Source organism: Erpetoichthys calabaricus, chromosome 4, assembly GCF_900747795.2.
Source record: "Erpetoichthys calabaricus chromosome 4, fErpCal1.3, whole genome shotgun sequence".
NCBI lineage: Eukaryota > Metazoa > Chordata > Cladistia > Polypteriformes > Polypteridae > Erpetoichthys > Erpetoichthys calabaricus.
The window spans coordinates 259911437-259925307 of record NC_041397.2 but is presented as its reverse complement, the minus strand read 5'-3'; the positions used below and the strand labels follow the sequence as shown (position 1 = coordinate 259925307).

Below are 13871 nucleotides of genomic sequence, written 5' to 3'. Positions count from 1 at the left end.
TAATTTGCTCCTTTATGTATTTACACAATTTTAACATACTTACTGTTGACTTACATAAAACTCTTTGTTATCAGTTTACGTTAGAGCATGAGCATGTTATTGCTGAACCAAGATATTGTCATGCATTCAAAGGCATTGTAGTTTCTAGCAACAATATACAAAATTGTCAGTTTAGCTCTTCCTTAATATGGCAGTATTTGTTGTTTTATTAAAATAATGATGTTCCCCAACCTCTGAACTCCTGTGGGAACCTCCCCACTAGTAGGGTCAGAGGGAACACCTCTAAAACAAAAAATACAAGATATCCATCCAATCTTCTAATTGATGCTAAACATTTCTTTTCCTACTTCTCCACAGAGATTACAGTCACTCTCTCTCCCCATGCCTTTTGCAGAGCACTGATCACCCCTCTCTCGCTCCAGGCTATTAATGAGTCCCAACTCATTTTCTCATGGTCCTTTGAGGACCCTTGGGTATTCCAGGGGTGTATGAACCCCCTTGGAATAAACCATTCCAGAAGGATAGACCTGTTTGGTAGGAAAACATTCATGGGCAGATACAGAGTGTACCCTTGCTTAAGTTTTTATCTGCATGCCATTGAAAAAATTAATACAATTTTTGTTAATCCGCTATAATAAACATTAATTTAATTCCAGTAATTCCACTTTTAATCTACATTTTACACCACTTTACCCCTGAGTGACAAAGGAATATTTACTTATTTATCGCTATCGGGCTATTGCCGGACCACCATGCTCCTAAATGAACTTTCCTGCTGTTACAAATGCAGGAAATCCATTAAACAATGCTAATTAAGTATTCAGTCTGACTTTCTTGGCAGCAATAACTATTTTTACTTCTATTCTGCTACATACTGCTTGTGAATTTCCCCCTGGGATTAATAAAGTATCTATCTATCTATCTATCTATCTACTCCCTGTCCCATTCTTATTTCCCTTGATGTCCTTTTAAACTTTGTCTATTTCTCCTATCCAACCATTTTCTTTTCACTGTGCTAACCTCTCATAAATCCACCTAAAATCATCCTACAGAGTTTACGCCTGTCAAATGTAATCCTTTAATCCCACATGTAACACACCCTTTCTGCGTCATCATTGCTTTAACTTTGCCTGACAGTAATTTATCTTCGAGGCCAAGAGGCTATTACAGCCTGTGGAAACTTTAAAACTCAAATCCAGATAGGTTTCAATATTTTGTTAATTTGGTTCTTGCACATATTGTGGTGTTGTTTTATTCTTTTCAGATGTTTTAAAATATATGGAATAAATTCCTTTAATTAGTTTTGTGGTATGGAGTCATTTTTTTTTTCTTAAGAATGTGTTGCATCTAGATGTTGTTATGATTTTTTTGTGCCTTTTCCTTAGTGTTTTTTGGTGATCTGTGTAGCTAAACTGGGGCTTTCACACACTGGGAATCAGATTTTAAATATCACTTTTTCTTCATCTGACTTGAATCATATTCCTGCAGTATCACTTAATTGTGCTAGGAGTGTCAGCTATTGCCAAGGCAATGCTCCCAGAATTCCACTGGAGTGCTCAATGCATAGTCTCACAAGTACAACCTACACATTTTGGTCCATTCCATTCTCATTTATTTGTCTTATATCAGTGTTCTGACTTTCTTTTCATTCAGTTGTTTCCTGGTTCTTGTCCTATGTTTCTGGCTTAGCAAAAGACTTGTTAATCTTTTTGGTATTGACCCCTGCTTGTATTATTTTCAACATTGTTTAATCACCTGATCCTTTTAAATAAAATCTTTTTCACATACTCTTAGAAACAGGTGCATAGCCATTTTGAGCTAGATGTTTGTTTATGTTTGTGCTTCTTACTAATCGGGACTCGTAGGATATGACTTCACTGTTGTGTTGGTATAGAGGCCAACTTCACGCACTTCTTGGTTGTCAAAGATTCTGGCTACTCTAAACAAACGTTTATGGTGGTAGATAGTGTTTGAAAAGATTCCTTGGTCCAGGATATTTACTGTCTCTTTGTTTTCTTGTTTTGGTTAATGTTTTTTGGATTGGTTTATGTTTAACTTTGACATCATTTGAATTTTGTCCCTGAATTTGTCTTTCCTTACCTCCTGGTCCATACTGCTAAACCTAGCCTGTTCTAACCAGATACAAGAAAATGTTAGTGTTGTAACCTAAATATACCAATACAAGTGAAAACTTTGAACACTTCTACAGCAAAATGCCCAGGATGGGGTGAACAGCCAGTTCACCTAGGTCTTCAGGAGTGTGACTGTGTTTGACTTTGTCTTCTGAATTTGTTTTTTTGTTATAAACGACCATTTAAGTTTTGATCTAATTTTTGATCTATTTTAAATACCTTCAATTTGTTTGATAATATTAATAGTGACCTTGATGAATATGTATGGACCTTATTCAAAAATCAATATGTTTAATTAAAAAATTACTTTTTTTTAGATACCATTGCCCCACTTTGTGGAATTTATTTCCCCAATGCAGTTAAACCAAATAACTGTAGAATAATTTGGCTGTGTGAGTATAAATAACCTTATTTGCTGGAAGGTCATTCTTTCTGGTGGTAGTAATTTATAATATGGCAACAACATCTCAACTTGGTACCTTTCAGTAAAAAAAATTAAAGGTTAGTAAATCTGGAAAATTTACCTGAAAAGTTCCTTGAAGTGCAGTCATAAAATACATCAAGCACTGTGATGAAACTGACTCTCCTATGGATTGTCAAAGGAAATGCAGTCTAAGAGTGACTGCTGAGGAGCACAAGTAACACCAGCCTACATGTTAGAGCCGGTCCACGGAAATAACTACTGAAGAGCCAAATAAGAAATGACTTGCTTGGGTCAAGAAACACAAGTGGTGGACATCAGACCAGTGGAAATCTGCCTTTTGGTTTGAGGAGTCCAAGTATTAGACTTTTGGTTACATCTGCCATGTCTCTGTGTGATGCAGGTAAAGTAAACAGATGATGTCAGTATGGGTAGCTCCTATAGGCACGTGGGGGGGGAATGGTGTGAGGCTCTGGGGGGTGATTTATTTAGAACTGAAGGCATACTTAACCAGCATGATTACCAGAGCAGTCTGCAGCAACACACCATCTCATCTGATTTGCAATTAGTGTTATCATCATTTGTTTTTCATCTGGACAACGCAACAAAACATACCTCAAGGTCGTGTAAGAGCAGAAGAATGATGGAGTGCTGTTTTAGGTGACCTGGTTTGGGATGACTTTGACAGGATAGTGAAGGAAAAGCAGCTAATAAGTATTCAGCATATGTTGAAACTCCTTAAGACTGTTAGAAAATCATCCAAGGTGTCTGTCTCATAAAGATGCTTGAGACACTGCAAGTACACAAACTGTCCACCACACTTTTATATCACTGCATATTTTCATATGTGTTCTTTTATAGTTTTAGCATTTGTATTATTCTAAAATGTAGAAAATAATAAAAATAATGGAAAAATCTTTGTGAGCAGATGTATCCAAACATTTCCTGCCCGTAGCTTAGAAATTGGTAAAATGTTCCTTGTTCCACGACACTTTTGGGAACAACAGGCTTGAGAATATTTATGGATTCAGACATTTTCTGCTTATTTTTCCTAAATTAATCTGGAAAGATTGACAAAATTCAATGTGTTCTATTAATCATTGGTAAAACCTCAAAATTAAGTACCCTACAATTCTTTATTGCATCAAAATGAAAATACTTTTCCTAGCCACAAATGTGTTTATTTCGCTTAAACATGTATTACCTGCAATTCCTTTGTGGTCATCAAACCTCTTCCAGTATCTAAAATACAGAAAAATATATTTAATACATGATAAATCATTTTGACTTATTGTCCAATGTTTGTATGAATTTTCCAATATTTTGTTCAAGACTGTAGAATGTTGATGGATATTCAAAAGGTCACCTTCTTTACCAAGTGACAATTTTCACACAGTGATACAAAGTATCATACAAAGTATGGGATTGCAAGGTCTTTCATTTACGGTTGTATAATTAGATTCTAGGAGTAAAAGGATTTAATTTAATTTAATCACTAAGTTTTCCTTGTGATGAAAAGTTTTATTTTGCTGTAGCAGTACTGACTTCCAAAGTTTCAGCAGAGAAGTTCACAACAACAATCCAACATCCACTTAATCCAGTTCAGAACTGCGGGGGCCAGAACCAATAAGGCACTAATAAACTCTGGATGAAACACCAGGCCAAAACACAGCACATTCCCACACAAAAACGTACAGTAAATTAACCTAACATGCATGCCTTGGGGATATGCTGAGGACTACTGGCATGGTAAAAACATGAAAACTCCTCAGCAACAGCCACTGGCTGGGATTGGACCCCAACACTCTGGAGTTATGTGGCAGCAGTGCTAAAGAGTTACACACCATGCGGCCTGGGCACATTGATAAAAACACAAAACTTCTGGACCAGTGCACCCATGTGCATGTCCACAGATCATACTGGGATCTGTAGTCCAACTGGGCCACCCTTCTAGGTTAGGGAGACCTGCCCCTAATTTAAGAGTCTTCCACTTGAACCAGAGGTGCCTAATTCGGGCAACGTCCTCAAACTGGAAGTGCTCCTGGGCTCAGGATAAAAGAGGCTGCCTACCTCATTCAGGGAGTTAGAGTCAAGAGAAGAGTAGGGTGACACTCATCTAGTGAGGAATGTTGGAAGGAGAAGGAAAAGAGATACATTTGTTTTGTATTTATAACAAGTAGCCTGAACAAAGGCGCAATGTTTAATTAAATAAGCCCATTTCAAACTGGAACTTGTGTGTGTTCAGTTGTGTCTTGTGTTTGGGACTCCAAGGCGTCCCCTAATGGTAAAAATGTACATGTATAGATTAAGCATTAAAGTGTGAACAAATGTTAAAAATAAACACATTCATAACACAATGAGCAACAAGCAAACTAATGCCACAGTTAGTTAGTTAGCTGCTGAGTTAGTGTCATGCAGATGTTTTTTTAGAAATCTCTCAGATACTGTAATCTGGGCCCAATAGACCGCTCTACCTTAGAGACCTACTTTGAGAAGAGACCCTGTTCCTACAGATTCTAAACACAATTTAGAGTAAGGGGAAGGGGAAAGCAAAACATGAAACAATATAAAGAAAGGGACTGGAAAAAATACAAAAAAACATACCAAACAAAATAAACACAGGGATGAGGCAATGATACAGAATGCATCCTGCAAAAGGATAGTCTTGACGCAAGGTGAGGTCAGTATATCCTCTGGCCCTTTGGGACATAGAAGTAGACTAAGCACACTTGAGAACAGATGGATTGATAAAGTCAAACTCAAACTGTCATGCAAAAAAAAAAAAAAACTTTAGGTTTTAATCTTTTACCTGGAAAGCTGGCTGGCAAAAGATGACAAGATGTGAATCCCCTCAATTTCAACCATCTTCGCAGCTGAACATATTCTAGTCTATAACTCAGGTTAACTAAAGAATAAAGAAATACAACATTTTTGTTAAAGAATGTGATGGCACACAACACTTCTGCTTCTTCTGCAGAGGTCTGTAGTTATAGTTTGTGCCCTGTTGGAAGATGATTGGATGTTAACTCAGCTGCTGCTCATTCGAACAGTAATCAGGTGTCTCAACACATATGAGAGAAGAGTTAAATATCAGTGAGTAGGAAAGGTTTAGCAAAAAGGAAAAGAATAATAGGGGAAAATATTGGAAAAATAACAATGGAATTTTTTTTTCCAAAAAGAGGGAAATCAGACATACATTTGCTAGGCACAAACGTTTGTGACATCTCCATGATTTCCTCTCTACCATCAGACCAGTCCATATTTCTAAGTGGACTTGTACAAATATAATGTCTATTGTAGCCATGCATTTTCTAAACCTACTTTCAGGTGCTAGAACTTTTCCCATCTCTGAGCATAAAAGGATATACAAATCCTGGCCTGGATAATGTCATGTCACAGAATGGCAAGTGGTTCCTTAGAGAAAACCCTTTGAAAAACTGAAAGAACATGTAAAATTAAACCAAATCAGGGGTCTGTACTGCATAAATTACCAACATAACTTGCTGCACCAGTATACAAAGACCATCTTAAAAGTCACACTAGAAAAATTCAATCCACTTATCTATCTAACCATCCACTTCTTGAACCTGTTTAACCTATTTGGGTCATCACTGTAAATTGCCATTGTTTGTTTGGCATTTTTCAAACATTTTAATAACATTTTACAAGTGTTTTCCAGGTGATTTTCAAGAGTTTTCAAAGAAGTGTTTTGCAGAAAAAACATATTTGACATTTCCTGTCACCATGTTGTGGGGTTGTGAGGTGTTCTATGGTTGTGAGATTGTTGTGTCCGAATGACTTCAATGACTTAAGTGCTGTTAACTCTGGTGATTGCAGTACTGCAGAAGAGGTGTCATCAGTGTTTTGTGCATAGATATTGGGTTCACCCTATTCTGCCACAAAGAGTGTCTCAAGGACAATTCTGTATCCACTATGAAGAACTCAAGACAGTTTCCTGAAAAATTCCAGGATTACACACGGATGTCAAGAAGCACTCAGGTACAGTGATATCATAAAGATACTATTGCATATTTACAAAAGTGTATTCCTACAACTGAGAAAAATGATTGCTTTATTTCACAAAGATATTTCCTTCTGTGGTCGGTGCAACATCGTGCACCCTCTTGCTCCGTCAACATTACCATTTTCTTCTAGTTTCAATGAGCTGCTTCACTTTTTGCACATCCAGGAAGAGACAGTGACCTCCTGTAAAACACTGCAAAAACACCCTTTGTTTTTGTTTTTTATTTATCCAGCTTTTTGCTAGCATTACCATTTATTTTAATGGAGCAAGCATTTTGGGAGAACCACTCAAACTGCAGCAGGGGTTTTCTAAACCACTCATTGTGAAAATGCTTAGACGTGAACAGTGTCATTGAGAATAATGGCAAATAACTTTACAAGTGGTTTAGGAGCATTCTGGTCTACTGCTAAAACACTTAGGTATGAAAGGTCCCTTTCATGGGGACTCATATCACATCCTGGCAGCACTGGCTGCCAGTTCACCACAGGAACATTAACTCAATTAGACAAGACCAATGTAGGATCACCGATTAACCAAGCACTCAAGTTTTTGACATTGACAAACAAAACTCCCAACATCCATTTTGTGATACAGTAAATGATTACTTATTATTTTCAAGTGGCAAAACAGTGGTACAGTGAACACCTCCAGAGTCCTGAGTTCTGATATTCGCCTGGGAACTCCAATCCAGGTGGTTTCATAGTGTGGTGAGAGCAGCAATGCACTGTAATCAACGCATGCTCCAAACCTCTTCCTCCTCCTCCTAGCTGTGCAGTTACCCATTCTCTCCATGTCCGCATGTGTTTTCCTCCCAAATGCAAAACATGTACTGTATGTGCCTGGTTAATCAATAATTCTAAATAGTCAAGTGTGTCAGTATGGTATGGATTAGTTAGCTTCAGAGTGGCTGCAGAACCCCAAAATCTTATTCCTGGATTAGGTGGATTTGGTTTAATACAAAATAAGTCCCCAAAAAAGAAAGGACAGAAAAAGCATGACTTTGTAGAAATGAAAAAAAATGTGTTTTCATATCATAGCACACTACATACAACAATGACAGTATGTAATGGTCACACTTTGGGTGCATCAACTCATCAAAGCACTTTTCTGCAGAAGCTTACCTCCTGTGCCTACATGTGTCTGTTTGTCTTTCTTCTTCCTTTTCCTGCCAGTCCTCCCCAGGTTTTTTTTCATTCTTGGAAGTTCTAAAGAAATCAAAAAAATAAAACACATTTTACATCATTCTTCCATAAACTCCTTTACAGGACATGTTAAGATTTCTGCACCTTTTCACTTTTTAATTACTTGTAGTACAATATGTAGTAATGCTGCGGACTCAGAGCTCCAGAAAAGTTTGAAACCCGCAAAGCTTACTAACTGTGTGGAGTTCACATTTTCATCCTGTGTCTGTATGAAGTCTCCTAACATAACCCAAACCTATGCATCTTAGTTTTATCAGTGACTTTAAATTGGCCCAGCCTGAGTGTGTGTAAATATGTTTGCCGAAAATAGACTGGTGCCCAGTATAGTCTTGTTTCCTGCATTGCACCAGATGTTTGTTATTTTTTTATTTTGTCTGGGTAACCTGTGTGTGAGTGGTCCCTGAGTTGGACCAGTATCTAACCCAAAGTTGGTTTCTGCATTGTGCTCAATGCTGCCAAGATGGAGTCTACGACCAGCAAACAGTGAATTGAACAAGCTTTATATTGATTAGAAATATGAATGGAAGGATACGTAGAAGTAAGTCACCATATAATGCATGTGAGACTTCCACCTTTAAATCTCTGCAACAGATGATAGTTTGAAAATGGATGTCTGAGCTGGATTCAGCTGTTTGCTCTTGTCAAAAAATCTACGATCAGTCTGTGAAAGGTGCCAATTCAATTAAGTCAAGTTAAGGAGATTCCCAGAAACTGAGCGACTGAGGCCAGTGAAGCTGTAAATTCAAGTCACAGATTTTGGTTCTCATGACCACAATTAGGGGCTCACCTCTAGCATTCTAAATTTAAGTCATGCCACTTTCAAAAGATAGAAAAAAAAGGCAATGATGCCTGCCACAAGGGCCTGATATTGATACTGACAGTGCAGATATAATCACTGAAATCAGACAGTATATCAGAATCTATACTAATAAAAGGCAAAGCCCTCACTGACTCACTCATCACTAATTCTCCAACTTCCCATGTAGGTAGAAGGCTGAAATTTGGCAGGCTCATTCCTTACAGCTTACTTACAAAAGTTAAGTAGGTTTCATTTCGAAATTCTACGCGTAACGGTCATAAATGGTCGACAACGTCCGGCATGTTAAACTTTCTTATTTATGGCCACATCTTCACAAAATTTGGTAGGCAGCTTCCCTGCGCTAACCGAAACTGATGTATGTACTTATTTCGGTGGTATGACGCCACTGTTGGCCGAAATTCTGCGCGTAACGGTCATAGCGGTCGACAACATCCGCCATGTTAAACTTTCTTATTTATGGCCCCATCTTCACGAAATTTGGTAGGCAACTTCCCTGCGCTAACCAAAACTGATGTACATACTTATTTCGGTGGTAGGACACCACTATCGGCCGCCATATTGAACTTTCCAACAGTCTTTGTTACTTATGGGCTCATCTTCAAGAAATTTGGTACGCGGATTCCCAACGCTAACTGAATCCTACTTATGTACATATATATGTCCATAGCCTGTAGCTCGGTCGCCTTGTGAGGTGGCGTTGGGTCCCCCATCCCCACGCCTCCCACGTAGTTGGCTGCCTGCCTATATAAGGCCATCTGTCGCTCCGGTCTCTTCATTCCCTTCCTTGCTTCGCAACGGTATTCACGTCTCCCTGCTGATAACTGCAGCCTTTTTATTTAATCCATGGCTTCTCCGCTGTTTTATTGTTCGTTTATTACGATTATAGTTATGGTGTAGGTATTTTAGATTTAGTTTACATTGTTCAGGTACCCATTTCCTTTATCGTTCCAACCGTACCCCCATTAACATGTCTATCAAGGTGATCACCATCAATCAAAGAACTGTCACTTACCAAGTGGTTTCCATGCCCGGAGATGGCGCCTGTCTTTTCCATTCTCTGTGTTACATATTGCACAGCCATATCAGGCTCACTCTTGATATCCGGAAGAACATTGTGTCTTATGTATTGAATGACTGGGACAGGTTCAAGGTGTGGACTGATGACGGTACAGGAGATAATTATACTACACAGGAGCACTATAAGAGTGAAATGCTTAAGCCCTTCACTTATGGTTCTGCATATGAGTTGATGGCTGCTGCTGAACTGTTCGGTTGTCGCTTTCAAGTGTATTGAAATGGCCAAATATTTTACACCTTTGGACAACCGCCAATGCCTCTTACAAAGCCTTCTTCAAAATGTTTACCCCAATCTACGAAATCTCCACGAAAACGATGTCATGGTTGAGGGAGAGAGCTATCCTGACACCAAGAAATAACATGACTACGACAATAAACCACATTTTACTTAAAAAACTATCTTCACAACTGAAAACATATCAGTCTGTGGGTTCAGTTGTAGAAGTGGAAGACACGGTGCATTATCCGGTAGAGTTTCTCCACACTCTGAATCCTCCAGGCACTCCTGAGCATAATCTAATTTTGAAGGTTGGGGCACCAATAATGTTACTGAGAAACTTACAGTCACCGAAACTTTGTAACGGCACGAGACTTCAGGTCACGTGTCTGCAAAAGAACCTAATTGAGGCAACTATTTTTACTGGCAGTGGCTCAGGGGAGAGAGTTGTTATTCCTCGCATCCCCGTTATACCCTCTGATCTCCCATTTCAATTCAAACGTCTCCAATTTCCAGTAAGTCTCTGCTTCGCAATGACAATTAATAAGTCTCAGGGACAGACCCTACAAAAGGTTGGCATTGATTTGAGGTAAGATTGCTTTTCACATGGCCAACTGTACGTTGCATGCTCAAGAGTAAGCTCAGCTCACAGCTTGGTCATATTACAACCGGAGGGCCGAACTGACAATGTGGTATACAAACAGATCTTTAACAAATCTTTATTGGTATATTTTCCCTCTGTTTAAAAAGGTTTACTTTTCTTCTTAATAAAAATTTTAAGACAGTACTTCACTGCTGCAAAGTGCAGGTATTTTGCTAGTTTACAATAAATCCACAGAGTCATTTGTCTAATCTTACAGTGAAAAGTCACATTTTCACTTAGAAAGGAACCAAAAAAAAATCACTTTTGATATCTTGTGTTCCAGATCATCAGTAGGACACCTCTTGTTAATAAAATAAAATTTTCTGTCACAATATGTAATAGCACATTAATAGTGGTTAGTAATGTGGACTCTTGGCCCAGTCACTGTCAGCATAGAGTTTGCACATTCTCCACGTGGCTACATGGGTTTTCCTTTCATATGTGACTGAAATGTGAGTCAGTGCAGGTTTGTGTGTGTGTGTGTGTAAGTGTGCCCTGTAATGGACTGGTACCTAATCTAAAGCACAGACCACTAGTGACATTGAGCTGGATTAAGTGGGTTCACTTATGGATGGGTGGATTATGATGTACTTATGCTGTCTAACTTTTACAAGCAGTGGAGGTTTTTGCAAGAAGAAAGAGTACTGCAGATCACAACATTGGGTTCCCAGCTGAATTCCCAGAAATGGAGGTTTTACAATATTATTGTATCATTCAATTCTACAAACCTGTTTTCTCCATTTCAGGGTCACAGGAAGTTGCTTCTCCAAAAAAAAAAAAAAAACTGAGAAAGGTTCTGGCTCAACACAAGCCAGCACTGGAAAAAACAATCCACAAGATAAACAAATGGTTTATGCTCTTATTTATAAGAAACACAATTCTATGGGTGCATAAAATTTGACAAAAAAATGAATTTGGCAAATGCGTGTTGGATGTACAGAATGGAAATGCAAAAATAAAGACATACTGGACAGGCTGCAATTTGGATATAGATAGCAGCATCTAGAGCAGCGTGGTTAGCGTAACCATATATCCCGAGTTTAAATCCCACATCATTGTCTGTGTGAAGTTTACTTCATTCCCTTTGTGTGTGTGTATTCACTTTCTTTATCTGTTTTCTAAACCAGTTTATTTTAATTCAGGATTGGGTGAAAGTGGAGGAGCTGGAAAGTCAGCAATCACCATATCTTTGACTGAAAACATATAAAGACATATGGACATGGTGCAAAATACACTCTGACAGCTACCAAACTGGGACATGAAAGCAAGAATGAGAAGCAGTGAATAAACACAAAAAACTGTGCTATTGTTAGAACAATTTTGATTTGTTTTTGCTTATTGGTACCAAGACAAATTATATGAATATGGATGTATAGCCAAATCTTATTACATGAATTAAATGAATCATCTAGACACTATTTTGTACCTTTCTTTGGAAACTTTTGTATTTCTCAATTACAGATTCCGAAACATAAATGTAGGAAATGTCTTTGAATAGGAGAGATCATTTAGATTTACAAATTCTGGCACAAGGTGAGGTAGGAGATACATTATAATTGGAAGCAACTTTAATTTACAGGAAATAATGTACAGGAAAATATGGACTTTCATTCAATGTATGCTAACCAAGCATACATTTATTTCTGAATCAGCTTATTCCTATCAGCATTTCGCACATGGTAAGAACAAATCCTGGAAGATTCAAAAATATGGGTTTTCAAATTTGGACGACACTGATAGCGGGACAATCAAAATATTACAGAACTGAACTAAGTCATAACCTTAGATCTTCAAATCAGTGTCTGCTTATAAGTCCAAGAGTTAAACTTAAAAGAAGTGGTGAGGCAGCCTTCTGCTGTTATACACCTAAAATCTGGAATACTTTACCAACAGAAATTTGCCAGGCTAAAACAGTGTATTTTAAAAAATTACTAAAAAACATTACTTAATTACCTATCTTAAGCATGGCTTTCTCATGGCTACATTTTAGTGTATCCTTTTCTTTCTTCATCTTGTAATGCACTTTGAGCTATGCCATATCTATGAAAATGTGGTATATAAATAAATGCTATTGTTGTTGTTGTTGAATATGGAATGACAAAGACAGATGAAAATGAGCTTATTGGTTTGTGGCGGTTTCTGTACAGAAGAATATGCACCATTTAATTTCTGCCCCTTTCCAAAAATACTTTTAAATTATATATTTTATTACTTTAAAGAATTACCAAAAACTACCCCAGGCTATTTAAATGCAATTCTTTTTATATAAAGTGTAAGGTATGATAAATTGATAGAAAATATAGTAAATAGCTTTCTTTACTTGGTAAATATCACATACATATTGTATGTCTAAATTTTAAAATGTTAGACGTGATAAACTAGTAAAAACACAAAGACAATAAAAATAAGAATGAACTTCGGCTCTTTTCTTGACAGTTTGTAATGGTAAACTCTGAATCTCTCCTTTACTTAATGGTTTAGCTACTGTAGTTCTTGTATGTAAATAATTCTTTGTGTTAGTAATAATACTACTGCATTTTAAAATTGGTAAAACATAAACGTATTGTATTTTGACAGCAGCTACCAACAACGTAGACAAATAATGCATCAGGAGTAACGAAGTGGTATATTTCATTTACAATTTTTTACGTATGCGGACTACAATACACTGTACTGCACTAGCTACTCCTACTCAGAGGATAGTACAGCGACCATTACATCCTCCACACAGAAGACGGCAGTAAAACTGAAATTCTGAAACAAGAGGCAGGTCATTGTCCTGTACGTCATCAACGTGAGTCGACTGAACTGTATGCATGCGAGGACAGCAGGGATTCGGCAGTTAGCACGTTTTAGAGAAGTTGACATTACATAGATATAGAGGTGCATCTATGTGCATTTAAATAAACGTCCCGAACATCGGACTTAACTTACCACGCATGCCATGCTTTATAAGTCAGGATTCTTTCAGTTTTTCAGTTCCAGAAACGTTCCACAATCTCCTCATAAAATTCAAAAGCATAGCAATGTCTTCTTGAAGCGCTTTTTTCTGGAAACTTTACAGTAAATCCGATTCGAAGTGGTATGGCCCAAATTACCCTGTAATAATGTATTGGACAGTTTCTTACCAGAAAAAAATACAAGTCTATGACGTAGGATTACACGCTCGACTTCTATAATTGTGTGGGTTTATCCAACTCGGGGGTGGGGTTTACGAAGGAACGCCCCATCATGTGACTTTCCCGTGCAGAAATTGTTTACTTGGTCGGGCCCCAGCCGCCGAGTGTTTGAGCGCCGACTTTTATTTATTTGGCTTTGCGTTAGGGATATGCATG

At 37.8% G+C, this 13871-nt stretch overlaps 1 protein-coding gene across 3 annotated transcripts in view; it reads right to left on the bottom strand.

The window, feature by feature from the left end:
• setd4 (SET domain containing 4) overlaps positions 1-13722 on the bottom strand; it is a 58859-nt gene extending 45137 nt beyond the window's left edge. The window contains exons 1-4 of one of the 3 annotated variants that reach the window (XM_028800696.2): positions 13471-13722; positions 7699-7782; positions 5363-5458; positions 3758-3795 (exon numbers count right to left, since the gene is read on the bottom strand). In XM_028800696.2, coding sequence (XP_028656529.2) covers positions 3758-3795; positions 5363-5458; positions 7699-7782; positions 13471-13477 — 225 coding nt within the window. In that variant the 5' untranslated portion in view covers positions 13478-13722. Of the gene's footprint in view, positions 1-2656; positions 3315-3757; positions 3796-5362; positions 5459-7698; positions 7783-13470 lie in introns of those variants that run through there. The other 2 variants (XM_051926284.1, XM_051926285.1) reach the window with 2 other exon arrangements.
• Between the last annotated feature and the right edge of the window lie 149 nt (positions 13723-13871).